The sequence below is a fragment of the Euwallacea fornicatus genome, chromosome 19, assembly GCF_040115645.1.
Source record: "Euwallacea fornicatus isolate EFF26 chromosome 19, ASM4011564v1, whole genome shotgun sequence".
Taxonomy (NCBI): domain Eukaryota; kingdom Metazoa; phylum Arthropoda; class Insecta; order Coleoptera; family Curculionidae; genus Euwallacea; species Euwallacea fornicatus.
In genome coordinates, this window is record NC_089559.1 from 613,221 (window position 1) to 636,212 (window position 22,992).

A 22,992-nucleotide genomic window follows, 5' to 3' on the forward strand; every position below is an offset into this window, starting at 1 on the left:
TTAAGAATCAATGATGGGCGTGTGGCAGACCCAGCGGTTGCGATACATCAGGCTGATTCAACTTTTGCTCTGTTTATAAATGGGTTCGGTAATAATTTAGGCCAATTAACTAATGAACTTATATTCGGCCAATTAAACGAACCGACTCTGGGTTTTCGGAAATTAGTAAAATTTAATTAATTGAAATGATCTATTATTCAACTCTAATCAACCTGTAACGAATGGAAATTCATATTACTCTATTAATAATGGTAATAGCGGCAGACGCAAGAACTCTTCTTCATTTCGTTTAAACAAAAGTTCCGCTTTTGGTAATTTATAGAAAAACGTCTGTTAGGTGGTACCTCTTGCCACCCTCGACAGCCCCTAAACCAGTTACTTTGTAGAACTAATAACCCTAACACGTGTGGTGAGTAGATGAGCGAAACGGGGTTAGTTACGGCTTAATTGATTCCATAAGTGAGTAATAAAGAAAAAAAATGCTTCAATCAGTTTTTAAAGAGTGTTAAAAGTTGCGACGCCACTGACTTTAGGGAACTGTTTAACGCTAAATGCTGCCTGCAAAGAAAAAACAATTTTTTCCTCTTCTGTAAAATACAGGAGTGTGTTAAGGGGATTTGTGGGCCAATGATTTTCGAAAAAATATTTTGCGACGAACGTTCTCCGCGAACGGGAAAGTGTAAGTTCTGCTTTCGTGGGAGGTTTTAGGATGAGTGGTAGAGGGTGCCCCGTTATAAACGCCCCCTGTTTAAACCGTTTCACCAGATTCTTCATTGCCCATTTCGACCGCTTTTAAGCAAGAGGTCCATGATATTTGATCCGGCGCCAGATTTGGGCCGAAACATCTGCCAAAACGGCATCTGAAGAGCTTCATCTCCGTTTCATCTTGGGGCCGCGAGGGCAGAGCGAAGCTCTATTTTTTTTTTTTTTTTTAAATTTATTTCGCACTAGTTAAACCAACGATGCGATGGTGTACGACTACCTGACGGCATATTGCACCGAATGTGCTCGATAAGTATAAAACTTCCATTTCGTTCAGGAGCGTGCGCCCACGGGGACATTTTTATGCCTTAAATAAAAAATTTCGTCGATTTTCGAAAATACACTACGACTAACGCGACCCATTAATAAGCTCATTTAAATGTCTCGCGTGTCCGTAGTTGCAGAGGTCGTCATTAGATGGCGCCTCTGCTTGCAACATCCGACAGCTTTGAAATGAAATCCCTCTATGTAGCCTCGACGTGTGAAGAGTAAGACGGTGCCGTTCGCGGCATGTAGAGCGGCAAATAATTACACGAAACGAAGCAAAGGGAAAAATGATATGTCGCCACCTATGCCCACATATTTCGCGTGTTTAATAATCTATCATGGGCCTCCAACAAAGAGGACTGCTCTAAATATGCATCAAAGTGGCTCCGCTCTCGTTTTTAATCGAACCTAATGGGAGACAACGACCTGTTGTAAAAATCTGTAAATAATTACTTTGTAGATTGGAGCTAATGGGTTTCGTGAAAGCTCACAGCACCTTCGAATGCACGTCCATTTGCTATAAATAAGTTACGCACTGTTTAAAGTAGCTGCCAGCTAAATGTGGCTATAATAGAGCTATATTACATGCTCTTTTTGTGTCATACTTAAAGCTTTATAGGCAAAGTAAAATGCTTTAGTAGCAAAGTTTAATTCGGGTAATAATAAATAATTTAGAGTTACCTGAAACAGGAAATGCAAATTTCACTGAAAAGGCAACTAAACCACCCTCCAATCTCAGGCCATTATTGCAAAGTTTCCTCCCCGATTTGCAGCTTCCATTTGCATCTAATTAAAGCATTTCCAGGTAACATGAAGTACACACATACTTCCGTGTGTGCGAAATGCATAATAAACTTCCCTTCCAGAAAATCAAGGAATGTAAATTAAATTTGAAAGTTTCTCTCTTTCGCCTCAGAATTAGGGGCGACTTTACAGGACTTAACAGTCACCTTGTCCGATTCGAGACTATTTATCAACCCTGGCAAAATCTAATGGCTTCGGCTTCGGAATCCGAATTTCAAATGTGACCCTAAATCAAACAGTTCTAGAGCATTGTCGATCCAATAAATTAGTCCTAATGAACTTCGCTGTAATTTAGTGCCTGGACTACCCTCACCTGCTAATGGTCCTTGAAGAGTTTGGACAGTGGTCAGGATAATCTTCCGAATTTTATGGGGTCCTTGATGGAAATCGATTCGGTTTCTCCATCGAGACGTCCCAATTCACTAAGATTTAATGAAGCAAATTCCAATATCTCATCGAGCGAAGGAAGCGGGGCTCAGAATGAAGTTATTGCACAATGGAACCGATAATGGAGAAAAGAAATTAAGAGCGATAGCAGCGTACCTAGCGGGGACCTTTTGAAGTTCATTTGTCGTCACGAATTAGAGCTGGTAAATAAACACGTTTTGTTGTTGAGGGAAGGACTCGTTTGGCTCGTAAAATGATGCCCTAAAACAACCAAAAAATACAAAAAGGACATGATTAGAAATCAATTTCGCTCCTTTCTTAGAGAGCCATTGATTTTAAATCAAGAAAGCACTTCGAGGAACGATAGGAACGATGCATTTATCTCTCTTTACGTCCAAAACAATCTTTAAATTTATACTTACGTTAGACAAGATTATGATCCCTTTGTGATATTATTGACATAATGGCGAAGGTGGCTCGGAAGTAAAATACACACGCACAAAAAAGTAAAAGGGAGCGAGCATTTTTCCATTTATAGAGATCACTTACACTAAAATACTTATAGAAAATGATTGGCAATTCAGAGTATCATTATAAAAATAATAAAAGTGCCCAGTTCGTTTCTGCCTTCCTTGACAGGAGAGCTATTCCATTTATTGAGAAATTTTATGGCAAAATATTTCCCGATAATCATTGGCGAATCACAAAGTTTTTGAAATTTAGTCGAGCAAGACATTATACTCATATGCTCACAACGTGTTGGGTACCACTGCTTTCGAAGGTGTCAAATGCGACGCGGTGACGCCACTTCGTGTATCGAAAATCTTTTTTTGACAAAATTATATGCTCTATTGTAGGACTCTTGACGCATTGGTGCAGGAACCAGGAAAGCAACAAGGAATTCTTTGCGTAATGGCGAACTAATCACTACACGTTGTGGCATGTTTAATATACAGTTTTCAGTGGCGTCTGGTTGTAAAACGTTGTGTTTATGCGTTTTAACAACTTCATCCGACCAATTCGAGTTCTATTTCCGAACTGAGACTACTCGGTGGCATTTGAAACGTTTAAAAAGTGTAATCCATTCGGGCCCAAACAATAAACAGAACTCTTTCGGGAGCGGTTTTCATTGTTTGGTTTCGGGAGCTAATTATAACCAAATTGACTGCCATCGAGAGTTAGTCTGTTACCGAGGGAAATGAACTTGAAATTTTTTATGTCTTAAAAAATAAAATTTGATAATATTTGCTTTAATACAATACTTCCAAAGACTTTGAAATTTTTCGAAAATTTACGAATTAACGTAATTTTTGCATTACCGCCATAACCTCCAAACAAAAGAGACAACGTTGCCATTTATTACCAAAGACTAAACTGTTTGCCTGATGACCAGAGCTGTGTTGCCACTAGTATTACTATAGGTATTTTTACCACGGGAAAAATTTGGAGTGCCCGGAGCATATATACAGAGTGTCTCAAATTTTATATTGCATTTTTCTATATTCTAAATTGCAAAAAGTTCCAAAAGCGGCTAAATCATCTTGAATATTGATTTACCGTCCCTGTCTCTAAGTCACTTCGTCGTCTTCTTGCGAGGAATAGAAGAGAAACGCGACGTTGTCAGACTGCTCCTAATTTTTCTTTTTAAGAAAATATTATCTCACGAAGGTCAGGTATTTCAGCACAAATTATGATATTTTTATTGTCCGCAAGTAATGTGGCTGATTTAATCCGAATCGACTAAGAAGGATGAAATTACTATGATTAAACACTGTTGGCAACGCTGACTGCGCGATATAAAAGCGAAGTACAATGTTGCCACATTGATACTTTTCTCCCGTTTTGAAATAAAATAATTTTTCCAAACGATCTGATCCAACTCGTCCATTGAACCAAGCTGATTGGCCGCCTTTTTTGACGAATAGAAAAATCCACGGCAAAATGAAATGCAACAAGACTGGCAACAATTGTAGAAGCCCGGGTGTGGTGCCAAAAATGTTCCAAAACTTGAAGCTCAGGCCCCGAGCAAGGAGCTTTTCTGGGCTGCCTCCAAAACCTGGAGGAGATCACTCCAACAAGCTGACGGGGAAACCCCCCAAGACCCCCAATTCCTCCCCCAAAGCCAAAGAGCGGCAGCGACGTACGTATTACAATTTTTTTGGGGGATTTTTTCAGGCTTTGTAATTACACGTCTGAGTTGCTCAAATTAATGACAATCCGGGGGTGAAGATTTTTACTGTTAAAATAAAACGGTTTTTATATGAAGAAACGCAAATGGTAATGGAAAAATTCGCCCCGATGGAGTGATAAATGGAAAGCTGAAATTAATATTACCAGCGATGAAATTTTCTTGTTGGCAATAACGGCCCGACCGATTTATCATCTCCGGGGGGTAAGAGAGAGAACCTAATTTATTGAACTTTGTCCATTCAGATGGCTGTTTTAATAATGGGGTAAAATACGGGGTTTTAAAATGCCACCCGGTAAATTCTTTCCGGTTCTTGGGTAGTACTTAGACAAGTATTTACCAACTTAGTCCCTTTACGTCGCTCTATGAGGGACTATAATTAATATAATTTCTTGTCTAGATATAGGGCACTGAGCTGACTGACGTATTTTCCACAAGTAATTGATGATATGACAATGATGAGTACCCAAGTTTGTTCAAAGCCACTGCAATGACCCAAATTTCTTGTCTACTACGTGAAGCACAAACACCGCATTGATCTCGTATTTTTAACAACTGAAGGCCTTACGTGGACACGTGTTTCGAATAAAATTGAATCTGCTAAATTCTCGCTTTTACAAATCAAAATTTTCGTAAATTTGAGTACACACTTGAGGTTGTTCACAGTCGATCTGTAATGGCCTCGATCTATTCTCTTAAAAAGAGCTAACGCATTTACATGACATTTTCAACAATTCAACTTGTTCCACAGGCACTCGTTTGGGCCAAGAGCCTTCCAGGCACTCTCATTTCGATCGCTTGTATTTTTGAAATTTTGAAAAACATTTTACCTGGTCGACGATCGCTCCGTGAGGACTTGAGGCTCTCCGCTTTTCGACACACTTACCCCAAAAATATCTCGAAAACTGTCCAAAAAATTTGAAAAACGAGAGATTTTCACAGCCCTGTAGTTCGGCGATCGTCATCAATTCGGCTCTGTTTCCATGGGAATTTGAAAACTTCGACCAAAGAGAGAATTTAATCAAACTCTAACATTTGCAGCTCTCGTCAAAACTGCAAATTTTGAGTACACATTTAATAAAATTGCATTTTCACATGCAAGTAGACCATATTTCACATTTTATAGTCCACTCGCTGATTTATTGTTCAATATAAAGCTCATTTCGGACCCTTTTGTAATTCAGTACCTGGGTAATAATTTAAATTTCAATGTTTTCCTTAAACTTGAATAATCAATTTCGTATCAAAAACAAATATAATTGAACCTGCTAGAAAGCGCCTGAAAAAACTTTTTGTTTGTATTGTGTGTTGCCTATATTTGGCGTTGAATAGGGCCGCACGAACAACATTTATACTGCAAACTGACTTGTTGACCGTTGGCTTTAAAGCAAAATTCCACTAACAGAACGCCTCTTTTCCAATATCTAATATCATCGTATGGAGGGCCTCTTCGTGAAAATGGGCTTACATCTGCAAGTAACGGGGATCCCATCTAATTTCCTGAATATGCTGAATTCTTCGAGAGCCTGCCAGGATCTAATAGAGAAATAAAGAGTGACCCTATATGCAAACTAGACTTATAAATTCTGCATAGGACCGACGTTCGGGAGTTTTAGGAGCATTTCCTCTACAGCCCTGCTATCTTGCCTCTTGCAAGATTTATGGGGCTAACGCCTAAGTTTCCAGACACCTCTTCAAGAGTTTCCCATCTAACATTATACTAAAACAAACATTTTACTACCAGTGTTTTATCAAATTTTTAGAGCGGATGTTGGTGCAAAAACTGATCGGATCCCAATAATAAAACAAAGTCCGGTTAGCATTTCCTATCTGGCCATTTGGCCATTTTCATCCCTTATAAACGGCCGGGGGGTTCACCTTTAACACTCGCTTCCGAACTGAGGAAGGCGCAAAAGCGATTCCCGGTTTCCGCTCTCTGGATAAATGGGAGTTTCCAATGAAAACAGTGACTAGTTTAATTGTTCCCGAATATTAAAGACTTGACCAATTGAACCCGAAAGATTGATATTGTTAAAAACGGCACAAACCAGCTACTGGCGCAATGGGTCGCTGGCCGATGTGTTTAGGTGATCCGCTCGTAGGGCTTTAAGAAGTGAATTTTTCATACCCTAATCGTCGAAGAAAAATGTATTTAATAGGAATCTCACGATGGCAAACATGGAAGAAAATAATCAATAAAAACAGACATTTGGAACTAACTTTGGAATTTTACTGCACTAATCAATTCCATCTAGTTTTATAGATTTTAATTCTCTGTACATTTTCAAATTAATTCTGAAAGTAAAAAAGGAGTGTTACACGAGAATATCTAGCGACTTGAAATCTATTAAAAGAATTCGAAAATTTGAAAAAACTCGGACTATCTTTAGTCCTTTCGATTCTGGAAGGAACAAAAGTACGTTAAACAGAAATTTGAAAATATCAAATCTCTGGCAGGAGCTAAAGAAATTTTAGAACAAATCCTAATGTGCCCATGCAGCTTTACTACGCCAATGGCTTGTAGGTGTGCGATTCGGTGGCGCCAAATTTTGAATTTATTAAATCTCGATACTTTCTAATTTTTTCTGAAATAAACAAAGGCGCATAAGAGAAAATGTTGAGGAAAAGATATCGAAGAAAATTAAGCAATCCTAGAAGAAATCTCAGTGCGACAAGACTTACCACACGACAATTATTTTTTGTGCCGTTTTGTGACGTGTCTTCTTCTTTTTACATTTAAAAATGTTTAAATTAATTGCGGAGTACGCAGAGACGTGCCAGGTAAAATTCGAAGGAATAAAAATTTATAAGAGGGAATTCATGAATCTCTGAAATATTACTCATTGGTTGTGAATCTACCCTGCGCCACAGATGGCTGCTAGGCAGATCTATCTTTAAATATCTTTAAATCTTTAAATCTTCTAAAATACCAATAAAATTTTTAACTAAAAATAGTGTGCCGATAAGGGGTTTGATGGAGGGAAGTACGTGAGAGAAACTACACAATTTTTGAGAAGAATCCGAACCGGCCTCGCAGCCACATCACTCCTGAATTTTGAACATTTCTCTAAAAGAATAAATTTTGGAAACTTCAAATAAATTAAAAAAATGTCTAGAAGATCGCTGTATAAACAGAGGCGTGCCAGACAGAAAAGAAAATTTTTTGAAGAAGTCTCGCTGCATTCAGCCCACTGGCTTTCGCGTAGTTCAGTAGCGCAGTTTCTGTCGTTACAGGTTAACGTTTGCAAACTAATTCAAAAATAGACAGAGGCGCGCCAGTTTGAGGAAGTCAGATCTATGTATCATGAAATACCAATTATATTATTATCTTGTTAAATTATCTTTAAAGGATCCCTTAACCGCCTCGTAACTACTCTATGCCACTGACTTTTGCGTCTCTGTGGAAAAAGATATCTTCAATTTTGAAAATTTTCAGACGAATTCGAGATAAAATAGAGCCACGTCAGATGGAAGTCTGTCAAAATTGCAATGTGTCCGAACAGCAACGATTTTTTACGTGGTAGTTCTACTTATTGCGCAAGGAACTGCGCTACGCCAATGGATAGCTTGTTTCTGTGCGTTTTTCAAAATGCCGGTAATATTTTTCTACGCCTCTGGTCATAAATACCCCAGAAAAGAAAAACAAAATTAACACGGTCCTCCCATTCCGGAGGTTCAGTTTCGCCCTTAAACGATTCGACGTTTTTCACTTTGTTCTGGCCTTTGTGAGCAGCCTCAGGGAAAGATTGCGTGGAAATGATTCAGCCCTCGTTATTTATTATCCACTAACCGAATTGTCTTCCGGGAAAATTCTAATTTGTTAAAGGCATAGATTTAATTAATAACCCTCCTATACGATAAGATCCTCCGCATAAAGGCTCTTATCGGATAATAATTGCTCGCCTTAATCAAAATCTCCTATTAAGGGATATTGTATATGAAAAATAATCCCTTATAACGAAGGAATTTTCTCAGTTGAGCATTACTAAAAGGAGTATTTCTCTGGCTCGATGCATTTGCAATGAATTTAATAGAGTACAACATAAGACCTTAAAAGTAGGCCAATCTACCTCCCTTCAAAGGGAGTTGGGGGATGATATATCTGTTGGTACCAATTGTGTTTTAGCAATATCGTTTTCTGATACGGATTTATGCGGTCATTTTGCATACGGGTCAGCTGCCTCCGGTGGATGACAAAGACAAGTTTATTTCCGGTATTCGTTTCCGGGGAACAACGGGAAAGCCAATAAAAGTTTATTTGGAGAACGGCTCTATTTCAATCGGTAGTGGTTTAGAGTCTCTATCCGGATGTGGGGATCTCGCTTTAGGAAATCACTGAGCTTCAATAAAAACCGACAAATTAAATACAAAACTCGACATTTTCTGCCATTGTCGACTCATCTCCGGAGCACCTTAAAAGAACATCTGCTTCCCAAAGGAAAAGCCCTTCACGTCCTCCGGACTACTACAGGGAGTTTACCTCAGTCACTAAATATAAAAAATACGCGTCGGGTATCTGAAAGGGTCTTTTAAAGGCTCAAGCCCTAAAGGAAAACAAAGCCGGCAAACGTCTAATGGGGCGCAAACCCGCAGGAAACGGCCTCGGAATATAAGAAGTTAGCGGGCGTTTGAATGACCCTCATCGTCCCAAGTGATGTAACATTTTTGTATTAAACCAACTGCTGCTATGGCGTAATCTTGCGGGTTCTGGTGTCCCTGGATAGTGCTGAAACTCGGGAATGGGAAGTCCTCAGAGAGATTTTTAACACTGTACAGTTACTACTTATTTACTTCGATGTTAATGAAGCAATTTCTTGCGGAAGAGGCGGCGGATTGTTGGCGCTACCTGGCGAGGAGCGGCGACACCTTCGATCGGACTCTCTAAACTGTAAAGGTGTCAACATAGCAATCACGTGAAGAAGCCATGAAAATGATTTGAATCAAAAATTACATCATTGACATTCTCGATTCTGTCATTGTCATTAGATGACATTATTTTGACGTAATTGTCATTAGATGACTTTATTTTGACGTAATTGTCATTAGATGACTTTATTTTGACGTAATTGTCATTAGATGACTTAATTTTGACGTAATTGTCACTAGATGACTTTATTTTGACGTAATTGTCATTAGATAACGTCGTTTAATGCCAGGTTTTTTCTTGTTTAACACTTTGATCTGTACTTTCCAAACGCTTTAATTCGGGTCAATCCATTTTCGTCGATCGCGCCCAATTTATTCTGCAATTCAAAACTCATGACCAAAGAGGCATCTTCTTTTTGTCTTCCTATTCACGTCAGCTTTAGTTTAATCTACGCTTGAAATCTTAAAAGGTGCAGACGTAATGCGCTTTTCTGCCTTTAGGTTAATTCGAGATTAATCAAGTCCCAAAATTCAAAGAGAAGCAGATATTTCTTGCCTTTCTTTTCTCTGAAGGTCTTTATTTTACTCTGGTTTTTCTCCGTCGGTTTTACTTTAATCCAAATCTGAAATATTAAACAGATAAACGTCAGTTCTCGTTCTCGTCCTCCTTTTTTTTTCTTAATCTTAGTTCAATCTAGATCGCAAAACTCAAAAAGAGGCACCTTCCTTTGATCCACTTTGGTCTGTAGTGGTTGTAGCCTCATCACGTCGCGCAACGCTCTCATCGTTGCTGCGCCCAAGTAACTTCCTTGAGACTTGAACAAAAGATGTCGCTGCTTTCTTCAAGACGCTTAGCAAAGAAAAAAATTATATTTATTAAGTTGTGTTCAGCTGTATTAACAATAAAGTCTATCGAATCAGACTATACTACCAGCTACAAAGTAAAAATGTTAATTGCAAATACATGTGGTACGAGAGTTAAGACAACTTTCCTCGTTAGTGGGCGGTTAAATATAAAGTCCGTTAACTTAAGTAATTAGGTTTGAGTTTCCATCGTTGCCCGCTTGTGTAGGCAGGCTTGAATGCGCTACACACACTGAAATAAACGATGTTCAACTTCACTTAAGGACCCTTTTAATGCATCTGTCAACCACAATGCGATCATTCGAAATTTTCTCGAACGATGGATAGACGAGAGAAAAGCTTTAACACGTATCCGTTATTCCACAATACAATGATCCAAAAATACTTTTAATGCATGGAAAACCTGTACTGACCTAAACTGCAAGGTAATCACAGTATTAATCGAATACAAAGGAGTACAGCGTCGGACAAAAGTTGCAATCATTGCAACGTCTTGCGACGTGTACTTCTCTATCATTTGCGATTCGAGGAACTTTCCACGAACTGTCCACATTTTCCGCTACCTGAGAAAGACTCCGTGGCAAGAAGCATGCATGGAACAGAAACTTCATCATAAAACGATTGTTTCAGGAATTTCGGACGCTGACCCATGTCCCGTGATAGCAGGCCTGCGCCCAGACAGCTGCGCCATGAGCTCCGACCAATTGGCGCCCTGCGATCGTTTACTCAGCGTCAATGGCATATCAACGGCGCGCATGCGCCCCGACGAAGTGTCCAGTATACTGGACAGCATAGACGGAAATGCTGTAATGGAGCTCGAATATTCGCTCCCGAGCTATGGTTAGAACCCTACGAAATTTTCTAAAAAGGTTAAAACAATTAAACATTTTTTTAGCCTCTCAAAACTCCCTCTGTATGACCTCCCAAATCACCGAGGTCCCAGTAGGACGAGTAGACGGTTCGCTAGGGATTACCCTGAGGGGGGGCTATGTGCCCGAGCACCCCCACTTGAGCCGCCCTTTGGTTATTACGCATGTCAGGCCTAATGGGCCTGCTCACAGGTAAACAAGTTCATTAGAACATCAAATCAAAACTTCTCTGGTGTTAATTAAACCACCGCAGGTTGAGAATAAAGTTAACCTGAACTCGATAAACTTACAAGGGGCTTAGTTTTGGTATTTTTATTAGTTAGGAAGTTAGTGCCACATTAAAGGGGACCTAGGGGAAGTTTATTTGTTTCCTTGCGAGGTTTATACTGTGAGGGAAACTTTTTTAATTTGCTCTTGGCTTATAGGGCTGCCGCCTTTTTGTCAACGGTTCCTCTGCTTTCAGCTATTATGGAATTTCGTACTCAAGAATATTACTCTATCAGAAAAAATCCCCAAACAACAAAACGTAATATAGCTTAATAGCGAAACATGTTCGTTTTATACATGTTCGTTTTCCCCGTCATATATAATGCCCTTCGAAGGGGGAATAAAACCGAGGATCGGCAAAATATTTCTTCGCCCTCCTGAGGAAAATAAATTACACGACTGGCATGCTGATGCGAAACGAACACCAAAAAACAGAGATCTGTAGCTTGACATGTCTATTTTTAAGGCCACTTTTATGATTGATGTTCGCATATTACTCTTCGCTTTTGTGCATCCACCCCAATACCAAAAGACGCCGCTGACTCCGGCAAACGCTTCACAATTTCCATACAACTTACAATTTCATATACGGCCATTTCAATGTGGGCGCACTACAAGAAAATACCACCGTAAACCGTTCTTACAGCTGTTATATGGCTCTTTGTAATGATACGAGTAACAGTTTTATAGCTGCTGTAAAAGCCGACATGACATGCCCAACATACAGGGTGTGCGGATATATGTCCGGGAACCTCTTAGAAATTCACGAAATAGAAGGGTTGCGGAAATGTGTCAGCGCTATAAACTAAAGACATTTTTGAATAACATCACGCGTCAGAGTTCTATTTGTCTTAATGGTGCCCCTTTGGCGTGTTAAATGTGCGTTTAATCTTTGTGCTCTACAATTTATTCTCAGCAACTCCTACGAAGAGCGTCCCACCGTGGAAAGACTGCCCAAGTTCGGCAGTCTTTCCGATAATCACGTGATGGACGTAAACGTTTTTCCATATTTGAAATTTTCAAAATTTTCGCTCCTCCGAGTAAATCTGATTTCTTCGCGTTCGATCCGGTTTCGTCCATCCGGACAAAATTTCAAATCACGAGGAACCGAAGAAGTACTTAGAAATTGGAATTTAATTGATTTAAATGATTAAAATGGAGTGCGCCAAGTGGAGAGAATAACCGAAAAACAGAATTTCACCCCGAAACGGCCCTGTGTTTGCTCTAGTGTAATAAACCTGTAACAATTAACGTTTTCATGCAGGAGCGGCCTAATCCGAGTAGGCGACCGGCTGCTGAAAGTAGACCGATGCTCGCTTGTCAACAAAACCCTGATGGAGGCGCAACAAATCCTCCGAGATACCGATGGCGGAAATCCCCACGGCCACGCTGTTTCAGCTCTAACCATTGAATACGACATCAGCGTTATGGAATCGGTGAAATATGCTAACGGCCCACTTTTAGTGGAAATTGACAGGTAGATGTGTCCATAAAGAGTTTATAAAGAGATTCGAAAAGAAATTTCCAGACAAACTGAAGAGGATTTCGGTCTGGTCTTGTCCAACTGCAATCCGATTCTCGATCTGAAAGCGTCCCAAAACGACATAATGGCTGCTGGTTACTATGTAGAGCGGGTGCTGCCGGCTAGTACCGCAGATCGATGCGGGGCTCTCAGTATAGGTATGTTATTGGGCGAAAAATGATTTATTTTAATTTTTTTTCCTATCGCAGGCGACCAAATTCTAGCTATCGATAACTTGAATCTGGATAACTTTAGCGGAAATCCGACTGAAGCGGAAAAGCTTCTGAGGAGAGCCACCAAACTTCAAGTACTTCCATTTGGAGCTGTCCAGAGGGCGCAGAGTCGAAGTCAATATGGAATTACTGGTACGCGTCCGTCAATGTCATCGGCAAACTTCATTGACAGTGTAACTGTCATTTTTACGGAAAGCGAGCTATTTCATTGGTTTAGGAGACGTCTCTAATAAACATTTTTCGCCAAAGAAGTTGCCTTATGACAAAGGTCGATCAGGATCTTCTATTTGGACACTTTTGTCGCTCACTAACCGATCCTACCATTAGAGTTTCCTTAATGCTGTTTTTCAACGATAACGGCGCAAATTCTTAAAAACGAACGGTGAAACTTTGCAAATTAATATCTAAAAACTCGGTGAAACTTTCCCTGTTAGTTCGCAACTAAAACAAAGTAAAACTTCAGACACGAAATAACGTTTTAGGGGAAATCTTATTGCTCCACGGGTGACCGGGAACTCTGGTTAATGAAGTTTCCAAACCGGCTGAGACTACTTAATAAGTAGTTAATAGGTAAATCATTGGCTTTCTTTTAGAACTTCCAAGACACTGATATTCTGTAATTAACATGCGGTCTGAAAAACTTTGAAAGTTCGCTAATTAGTTGGTTGATACAAGAATTAATTGAATGACCGTTAGAAAATATATTTATGAAATTTAGATGAACTTAAAATGCTGCATCACATGTCCCTTTAGATCTGCATGGACCTGGGATGAATACAAATGAAGACCCATAACCGATAAATTCGGAATAATATGATTACTAGCATTTCCTTTCTCTGTGTACAGGAATATCAATTTTCCAATGAATCATGCCAGTTTGATAGCCAGTCTGTTTGTGAATAAGCCACGCCTTTGCGCATGAATGCCTACCAATTCTATGAATGAATGATACAAAGGCGGAGACTTCAATAATTCAAAAAACGCTGTATATTAATCACCCACGCCTTCATTACCATTACCTACTAAGTAACGCATCAGGGGCAGAGAATTCAGTAAGGCATACCGCCTTGCGTTCGCACCTGTCTATGAGTAGCGAGTGAAATGAGTCCTTACTATTGAATTCATCAGACGAATAACTTGTCTGTAAGGTACACTCCCGAACTCGTCAATAGGCCACGCCCCCAAATAAGCGTGTCTGTCAGTGAACCACGCCTCCTCACACGGCCGCTTACCAATGAAGGCATTACAAACGGAGATTTGACAAACCTCCTGGTTACATTGTTTAGAAGCCACGAATATCTTATTCCTAGAAAACATTTGATTTCCAATAAATCAGAAACGAATAAAACAAAGCCGCCCTTTTCTCCCTCTGTCGATTGAAAACGACAAAGGCTGTCGGAAAAGGGGAGCACATCCGGCAAAACAACACTGCAGTGTTGTCTCAGCCATCGTCTGTTCAATATTTACCTGAATGTCAGCGAAAAATGGGGAAATTCTGTGTAAATTTGTTTGAAGACGTTACGTAAGGGGGAGAAGTTTATATTCGAAAGCTTTCTAGTTTATTTATCTGTGTCGATTTTCTATTTGATGTTTCAGGTCAATTTTCCGGGAGCAGCGCCAGCGTGGCCGGTTACAGCACTATCAATAGCAGGAAATCCAGGTCCAGCAGGGTAAATAGGAATAACAGGCAAAGCACAATCAACAAGTCTTTCGACAGCGACTGTGGTATGTTTTAAGCCAAAAAATCAAACACTAAAATACATAAACAAAACTGATATTTGCAAATAATGAGTTATTGCCTCGGCTGCCGTACGAGTATATGTCGGATACATAACTCCGGCTCTATTTACCTGCCTCTGGATGTTGAAAAATTAAAGGGGGATTAATACTCGGCTATTAATCGAGTGTATGTTTTGCTGATTGGAACATATGAAGCTGAATAAATCATGCTCGGACAGTCGGTATAAAAGATTAAAAATTCAAATATATCGACTCACTGGGGAAGCAAATAAACGAGTGTTTGTTGTGATGAATATATATTTCGGTGAAGTATAAGGATACCAAGTAACTCTTAGTTATTATATTTTTATCATACATAAGACGAACAATCGAAAGGCTCCTCCCCTAGAGCGTCCTATTGGCTAACATACGAAGATGGGTTGTTGGTGACGTCACAAATGTCTTGGAACAAACACTGCTGGAACCAGTATCATATGTTTGGAGAAATTTCAAGACCTAAGATAGTTAGAATCCTTTAGAATTCAGTGGCAGACACGACACAACTAGCATCGCCATTGTGTTAACTAGAAAAAAAAAAAGGTTATGTTCCGGTAGAAGTTTCTATTAGAGAGAGTTAATAAATTTGTAATTTTAACTAACTGAAAACGGCTGCCGGAATGAAAACATCTCTACGAGTAGTAATGGAATTCGCAACTGAATATTCCCCAATAGCCAATCCATGTTAAAAATTAAACGATACTTCCACTTTTGGATCATTCTAACAGTTACGAAAATTACGCTTAAGTAATTGAAACCACACCTGCTACAAACAACTGACCAAGTCTCCTCCCTCCAGGCTTTTCATTGGTCGTCGCGCAAGCAGCCTATACAGGGTAGTCCAAATATTGGCCCCTGTTCTTATCTTGAGAGCTGTAACTAGAAAAAATTGAAATTTGGGTGTCATACTGAAGTAGAGGTAACCTACTGACTAAAAATATTTTTATGAAAATACCACTTTCGGCTATACTATAATTGTATGTCAACTCGCCTACTTTAAATAGAGTACCCTGTATATTATATCAATTTTCGATTCTGGAGAACATTGGGCACATTTTTCGTGTAGTGTAGCGTCCGATACCTAAATTTTACGGTTTTCGAGACGTTTAGAATTGTCCATAAAAAATTACACTTGCGGCCATTGAGGTATTTTCTAATAATTCGCAAATTGCTAGGAATTTTGCAGTAAAAATTTGTTGTGTTCTACAGAGTTGTTCACTGTTTTTTGAATTAGTGAGTTAAATCACACTTATTCATGCAGGATGTTCAAAAAAATAGCCCAAAATTGCAATTCAAAAATTGTAAAAAACTTTCATTTTTTAAATGGGAACCCCCAATTTTTTAAGGAAGTCATATTTAGCATAAAAAAAATGAGCACATACCACTTTCAATTCAATTGTTTATACCTGAACCTAACCGTTTTCATGTTAACTTAAAAACGCACTTTTTAATGTTCAATATACTGTTTCAAATATGGCGGCACCTGTAAATTATAAAAACGAAGATTTTCTCAATATATTTATTACTTATGGTGGATGCAGTAGAAGAAATAAGTCTATTGACGATGAAGAAATAACTAAAACTGCAATTTGCTAGTTATGAAAATAAACATTAATGGTTGCAACATTTTTTTCTTTTTTTCAAAAAACCTAAATATCTCAAAACGATAAAATTTATATTGAGCATTATATATGAAAAATCTTCATAACATTCCGCAAAAGCGAAATTTGATTTAATATACAGGGTGTTCTATTAAAAATAAGCGATTCGATATTCATTTTCGGTGTAACCAAAAGTGACATTTTCACGAAAAAAATTCTAAGGAGTAGATCACCGCCACTTTAACGTGATACCCAAGTTTCAACTTTTTTCTAGTTACAGTCTTCAAAATACGAATAGAGGCCGATATTCGTGGGACACCCTGTATACAGTCGGAGGTGTTTAAATTGGATAATTAAATGTGATTTATATTATGCGTATATTAGTGTTAAAATAACCGATGGCGCCCATTCGGAAAGCGTCGTCATGAAAGATCAAACTCGGAAAGCCAAAGTTCATCAAGCAAGGACAGCAAATAAATCAAATCAAAGTTTAATATTCTAAACTAGAAGAGTTTAATTGACGAACCAAAATAATAGAATATGCATATAATTCACCGCACAATTCAAAAGTTACGTCGCCTGAGGAGAGCGCCATATATCATAGAAGCCCCGATACTAAAAACAGCACCCTAAAAATATTTATTTTTATCTTGAACCTGTGAAAATTGTCTTCTTATTCTCTTCTTTTTTACTAGTTCTTTTCATTGGTTGATTCTCTAAAAGCATCCTTTTCGTAGTGCTAGAAACCACGCCCAGAACCAACAAGGCAGTTCGTTATTTGGAAGAAATCAATCAGCGTCAAGAAGTCAGTGAAGGATAACTATTAAAAAGAATTAAAAAAAAAAACTTCTATTGCGGTTCCTAGAGCGTTCTGGGTCATGAGGTTACGATTAACTCACGCCTGCTACAAGAAATTGAACAAGGATCCGCCCCAGAGGGGTCATAGTCTTAGAAACAAGCCACGCCCACGACCAGGATAAACCAAAAGGGGCTTGCCCCGGGTCAATTCTTCCCTTTAAAATGGACCAGGTTTTATTAATGGTGACTTATAAATTCACCTCTCCCGTACTTGATAATGGCCAATTTCATATGCTCTACGCTATGTATTTTACTCATAATATATTCATTTCTAAAGCGCGCGTTAGAGGCATTTATCCATTTAACGGCACGAATCAGACACGAAATTGCCCATTCTCAACTTTTATTACTTATTACAAAAGCGCACATACAGCCATTATCTACTAGTTTTAGTGGCTTTAAACCCAGGTTTAAATCCAAAGGATTCAGTTGCTGTGCAGAATTATCGTTGACATAATATTCAGTAAGTTTTCAGGGAGGCACGTGCAACTCACCCCCAAGTTTCTCCTATTAACTGATTACATTTGATTCAGAGTTGTTTAATAATTGAATGGTGCCGCAATGCTCAAAGCTAAAGTTGGGATTTCCGACACAACACCTAATCGGAAGGGATATGCTTATCCCCAACTAATTTCCCAACTTTCCGCCATGTGACAAACTTTCTGCTAATAACACCTCAAAGCTATTATCTAGCACGGTATTTTGAGCTTCATATCAATGTAACACATCCATTAAATTTCTATATTACTAGGAATTTGGATAACTAGGGGCGGGGCCTCTAGATACTGGTATTCGTGGTACCGCCCTCCTGACTGATGCTGATTATTTAAATCCGGTGTTCTCACCAATTAACGATTACTGGGGGCGGTATTTTGCAGATTCGGGCGTCAAATTCAGTACTGTTCTTCTTTATGTTGTTACGTAAATATTTGTGTCGGCGAAATGCTTCTTATTTGAAACGAAATGTCCAGATTTATCACCGATATGGGCACGTTCGAGTTGTAATGGCCCAATTTGTTTGTTTAGAGCCGCTCAAAAACGTCGAGGAAGACATAAATAACTCCTATACTACTTAAGAGGAAATACCGCCATGAGATAAATTCAAAAGGAGATTTGTTCGGAATTCATTTTGGGGATGATTTGATAACGAGAAATAATTTCTTTGTATTGCAGGAAGCAATTACTGTGGCTGTCCGGGGTCCGCAGGGGTTTCCCATCCTGAAACTTTGACCGTTACTTTGACCGCTGATCGTGGAATTGGTTATGGACTCACTGTCTCAGTTGGAGATCCTACCGATAACCGATCAGCTGAGGTGCTGATTACTAGGATTACTCCAAATTCTCCTGCGTATAGGTAAGATTTCCTTTGGTATAAATTCAATTTACGCTTCAAAAATTTCGCGAGCTCTCTTATTATATGACTGAGTCTGGATCTCAATACATACAAAATATGATACGAAGCCGCATCCAGGAAAATTTCCAATCCTCGATGGCTCTTTCCTGACTGTCGATACTTTTTCACGAGAGCGTGCTCCAGAGAGCAATCGGATTTATAAATTTCCTCATGTTTGTTTCCAGACTGTTCCAGTTTATTAGCCTATTATGCTCGCAAACGCGGCTGTAGCCCCGGGAAACATTTGCTTAACAACCCCGCTTATTCCAGGAACAATTCGACGAATCTTAAACGCGTCCCTGAAAACCATAATAATAAATAGCTAACTCTATGAGGAATAATTTCCCTGTTTGAGGCCGCATCTACATCACCCGGTTAGTTGAATTTATATTTCGCCTGAGAGCTATTTTGACGGGTAATTTTTGCTTCCCCCGCGTGTATACGATGCCAGAGAGAGATAACCCCAAGGAGAGGATTTAATAAGCTTTTGATTGTATTACTCCTCCGCCCATGTGTGAAATGGAACCCGGCACAAATACCCCTGTACTCTGATCAAGACCTTAATAATAAACAAAATGGCTACGGATGATTGACGATTCGCAGCGAGCGCCATCTTGTGTGACTAACTGTTGCCACTAAATTATTCAAAATGACGACTACAGAGGCCGTTTTGAGTAATTTACAGCAGCCTTTATGGCGCCATATTTCTTCGTGTTATTTGACAGAAAAATACAGACCCACGGACGCCATCTTGAGTAGTTTGCAGGCTTAGGACGCCATTTATTCGGGTTTTATTTATTGCTTGGAATATCGTCACAATTACACGCCTTTTTACGCTTGCGTTTTACTTGCCTGAAGGCGCATTTCGTTACACTTATACTAGTCCATATGACCGCCTTATGTACTTTATATTCCCCAAACAAATAGTAAATTGACGCCCTCCTGAGGCTTCCTCAGGGGCGTAGGTAAGATACCTGCACTAGCTAATCGCATAATTACAAAGTTTGCTTCAATTTTCCTCCCAATTTGAGAACCGCTGCACTAGCTGTAAGTCGTTGTATCTCGTAATTACTAAAGGGGGTAATGAGACTCTAACTATTTTGCCGTAATATAATAGAAGCCAACTAGGGATGTTGCAAACTATATAACTTTTGACGAACATCCGCCTCTGCTTTGGGAGGTTATCGAATTTGCTTTATTCAGTTTGTTCTTCGGAATTGCAAACTTTTTGAGTGCGCCATGTTAGGTGTATGCGAGTACAGCGACGGTTTAAAAATTATCGAATAATTCATATTCGACAGCACTATAGTGTTTATTCAGCCTGTGGGGAGTTATCACAATGACTCCTTAAGCCGTCTCTGCTTTCAGAAGTATTTTTTCGCAGCATCTCTGGTATGAGAAAATGATTTAAAAAATCTTTAAATCTAGTCTTTCATGTTTCGCAATGTAACTAATTGACAAAAATGATAGTAAATAACACCGATAGCTGGTGGGCACATTAACCGATCCATCGTTTGAACTGGTATTAGCGGGCGCAATTAATTGAATACCTCAACAATTCCCCATAAATTATTATTCCCTCTACCTGTCTGTATTTCATATTAACCCTTTGTGGTCGACAGCAGCATAAATTGACTGTCAATTGAATTTAAATCATCTCTCCAACTCCGCGTGTAATTACTATCTGCTAATTACTAGGAGAATTCAGCAAAAACCGCTAGTAATCAGGCACAATTAAATAGCACGATGAATGGCAACATTGCAGCGTTCTTTTGTTTTCAATTTACCATGGTCGACCATCGGACAACGCAGTTAGGTGCAGGACCACCGATGTTGTCAAACTTTGCGGATTGTCGGATAGCGCTGCGGGAGAAATTCGAGAAACACGGCACGTGTAATTTTGAGCGTTTAAACGAGTGCAATAAGAACGTTTCTCGTCAGGAAACGTGCTTTTGCTTCAGACCCAGAGGATCTTATTCTTATGGTTAAATTTGAAGTTTTAAGTCACTAAACGGAACTTACGAATTCCAGATGCAGTTGTCTTCAAGTAGGAGACAGAATCGTCTCGGTCAACCACCAGTCAAATCTCACGTTGCAAGAAATTACGTCCATACTAGAAATGGGAGCCGACGTCACTGGAGGCCGGACCGTTACTTTAACCACGGAATTCGACGTCGCAGACACCATAGTGCCCTCCAGTGGGGTGTTCACGGTTCGAATGGCCAGGAGGGGGCCTAATTTAGGAATCACCATAACGGGTAAAGCCTGTGAAAAAATATGGAACGATGAAGGGTGCGAGAGATGAAACTTCATCGCAATTTTTTTTTTCCAAAGTGTGAGCGGCGATATCTCAAAAATTAGTAAAGACGTACCTTAATAAATATCTATGAACAATTGTCTTGATCAGCTCGATAAACCTATAGAAACTGGCTTCTAACGTCTGTGCTGGTTTTCCAGCTTCGAGGCCCTTTTGAGACTCATTTTCAAACTTCTCACATCCGGTTTCCTATGTAATGAAGAACGGAACGCTCTACACACATCTTTATATAAAATCCTTTGCTAAACCCTTTCAAGAGCGTATTGCCCTGGATTTTGTTCTTAAACCTCCACATTCCGTAATAAGTTGCTTGAAAGGCGAAAAAGAAAAGCCGATAATCAGCCAAGTACTCACTTTCTATAACCCGAGCCGTTGTTAAAAGACACTTAATCACGAAACCTCGATGGGTGGCAGATTTGTCGCCCCGTTAAGCAGTTTTGCACGGCTCCGAATACGTTTACTAGGCATTTTTCAAGTGGCCTTTGAGGCTTCACGAAAGGAGATTTTCTCGCACTTACTTCAGCAAAAGCAAAATTGTTACAGCCTCCAAGCACCAGCCTGAGGAGCCCTTTTTGATATCTGAAATCCGACGAGGCTCGATTGCGCATCGTACCGGGACTTTGCACGCAGGTGACCGGCTGCTCTCCATCGACGGACGCCCTCTGGATCACTTGAGGTACTTTTAGTTGTTCGTGCCTTTTTAGCGGAAAATAACGCGTTCAACGTTCCGTCCCCATTTAGATTTGTTTAACGATCGCCCCCACTATGGATTTTCCACAACAAAACAATACCGCTTTAATGGGCTTACTTTTAACTTAAGTGGTTCCAAGAAAGAGCAATTTACTTGAGTTTTTTAAAATCGTACAAATTGCTCTTTTAATTTACTCGGTTTGATGATATTGCGGCGGATCGGCCAATGCGCAATCCAATTACACTTCGAATTTGCTTTTTTGATGTTTCCATCACACGTGTGTCCAAAAGCAAACGAAAACGAGCAAAAACATGTTATTCCATGGTATTTAATATATATATATATATATATATATATATCCAAATACATATACATGAAAGCTGAGGAATTGCTTTATGCAAGCCCTTAGGACCCTGCCCAGCATATTGAAATTTACATATTCAAATTTAGATTAAATAAGTTCCACCGCTGCAAAGTTTATATAGGTGCCGGTTTTTTCCAGTTTGGAATCGGCATTTGACCTCTTCCAATCGTCAAACAACGAAATCGTCACCCTTAAGGTGGAAAAAACCGAAACTGAGAACTCCAACCTGTTTTTGGATAGCGTGGTGTACACCGTAGAACTTCACAGGTGAGTTCGCAAAATATCCAGAATTTTATTCTGTTGGCATATGGATGAATTATCAGGAAGTGTAACTAGCTGATACATTGCTTGAATCCCGACTTGAAAATTTAAGCATATTTTTATTCTTTAAGGTAGGGGATTGGAGAGTTATACGGGATGTTTGACATCTTGTCTGTTTTTAACGGGTGATTAGCCGCATCAGAAGAAGTTGACAAAAAAATATTAAACCCATAAATTTTCACTCCATTGAGGCGATTAATCACCCCTTAAAAACAAAATCACATTATATAGCGAGAAACGATCACATTTTATAACGCGATGGCGGACGCGAGTTTTCTAATTTTAATTGTCCGCAATACCCCGATACGAGTTTAGGACGCTAAATATCGTGAGATTTCCATTAAAATCGTTGAAACAAATGCAAATCTTTGCACATGAACTGTTGTACCACCCCCAACAACAAAAAAAAAAAAACAGAACTGAAGGGCCTTTCTTCTGCCGTTCCAGCGGGCATTATCTTGATTGTGCAGCAGCACACAATCCAAACACTAATGACCCGGAACGTAACAGCCACTCGAAATGCTTTAGATTTGCCAGAGTTGTCCGGTTACAACATAAATTATACTCTCAAACATTGCGGGTGTTTATATTGTTCTCATGGAGAACACCGTGCTCCAATCCGTGCTCTATTATGTCGAGTTC

General features: G+C 39.4%; 1 protein-coding gene across 7 annotated transcripts in view; it reads left to right on the top strand.

Annotated features, from left to right (window-relative positions):
- The window catches only part of Grip (Glutamate receptor interacting protein), an 88,570-nt gene that overhangs the window by 60,220 nt on the left and 5,358 nt on the right, over nucleotides 1-22,992 (top strand). For 4 of the 7 annotated variants that reach the window (XM_066293357.1, XM_066293356.1, XM_066293361.1 and 1 more), the window contains 10 exons: nucleotides 10,769-10,978; nucleotides 11,034-11,199; nucleotides 12,539-12,751; nucleotides 12,803-12,954; nucleotides 13,006-13,161; nucleotides 14,626-14,754; nucleotides 18,438-18,618; nucleotides 20,689-20,915; nucleotides 21,518-21,650; nucleotides 22,168-22,296. In XM_066293357.1, coding sequence (XP_066149454.1) covers nucleotides 10,769-10,978; nucleotides 11,034-11,199; nucleotides 12,539-12,751; nucleotides 12,803-12,954; nucleotides 13,006-13,161; nucleotides 14,626-14,754; nucleotides 18,438-18,618; nucleotides 20,689-20,915; nucleotides 21,518-21,650; nucleotides 22,168-22,296 — 1,696 coding nt within the window. Of the gene's footprint in view, nucleotides 1-1,075; nucleotides 4,361-10,768; nucleotides 10,979-11,033; nucleotides 11,200-12,538; nucleotides 12,752-12,802; nucleotides 12,955-13,005; nucleotides 13,162-14,625; nucleotides 14,755-18,437; nucleotides 18,619-20,688; nucleotides 20,916-21,517; nucleotides 21,651-22,167; nucleotides 22,297-22,992 lie in introns of those variants that run through there. The other 3 variants (XM_066293359.1, XM_066293360.1, XM_066293358.1) reach the window with 3 other exon arrangements.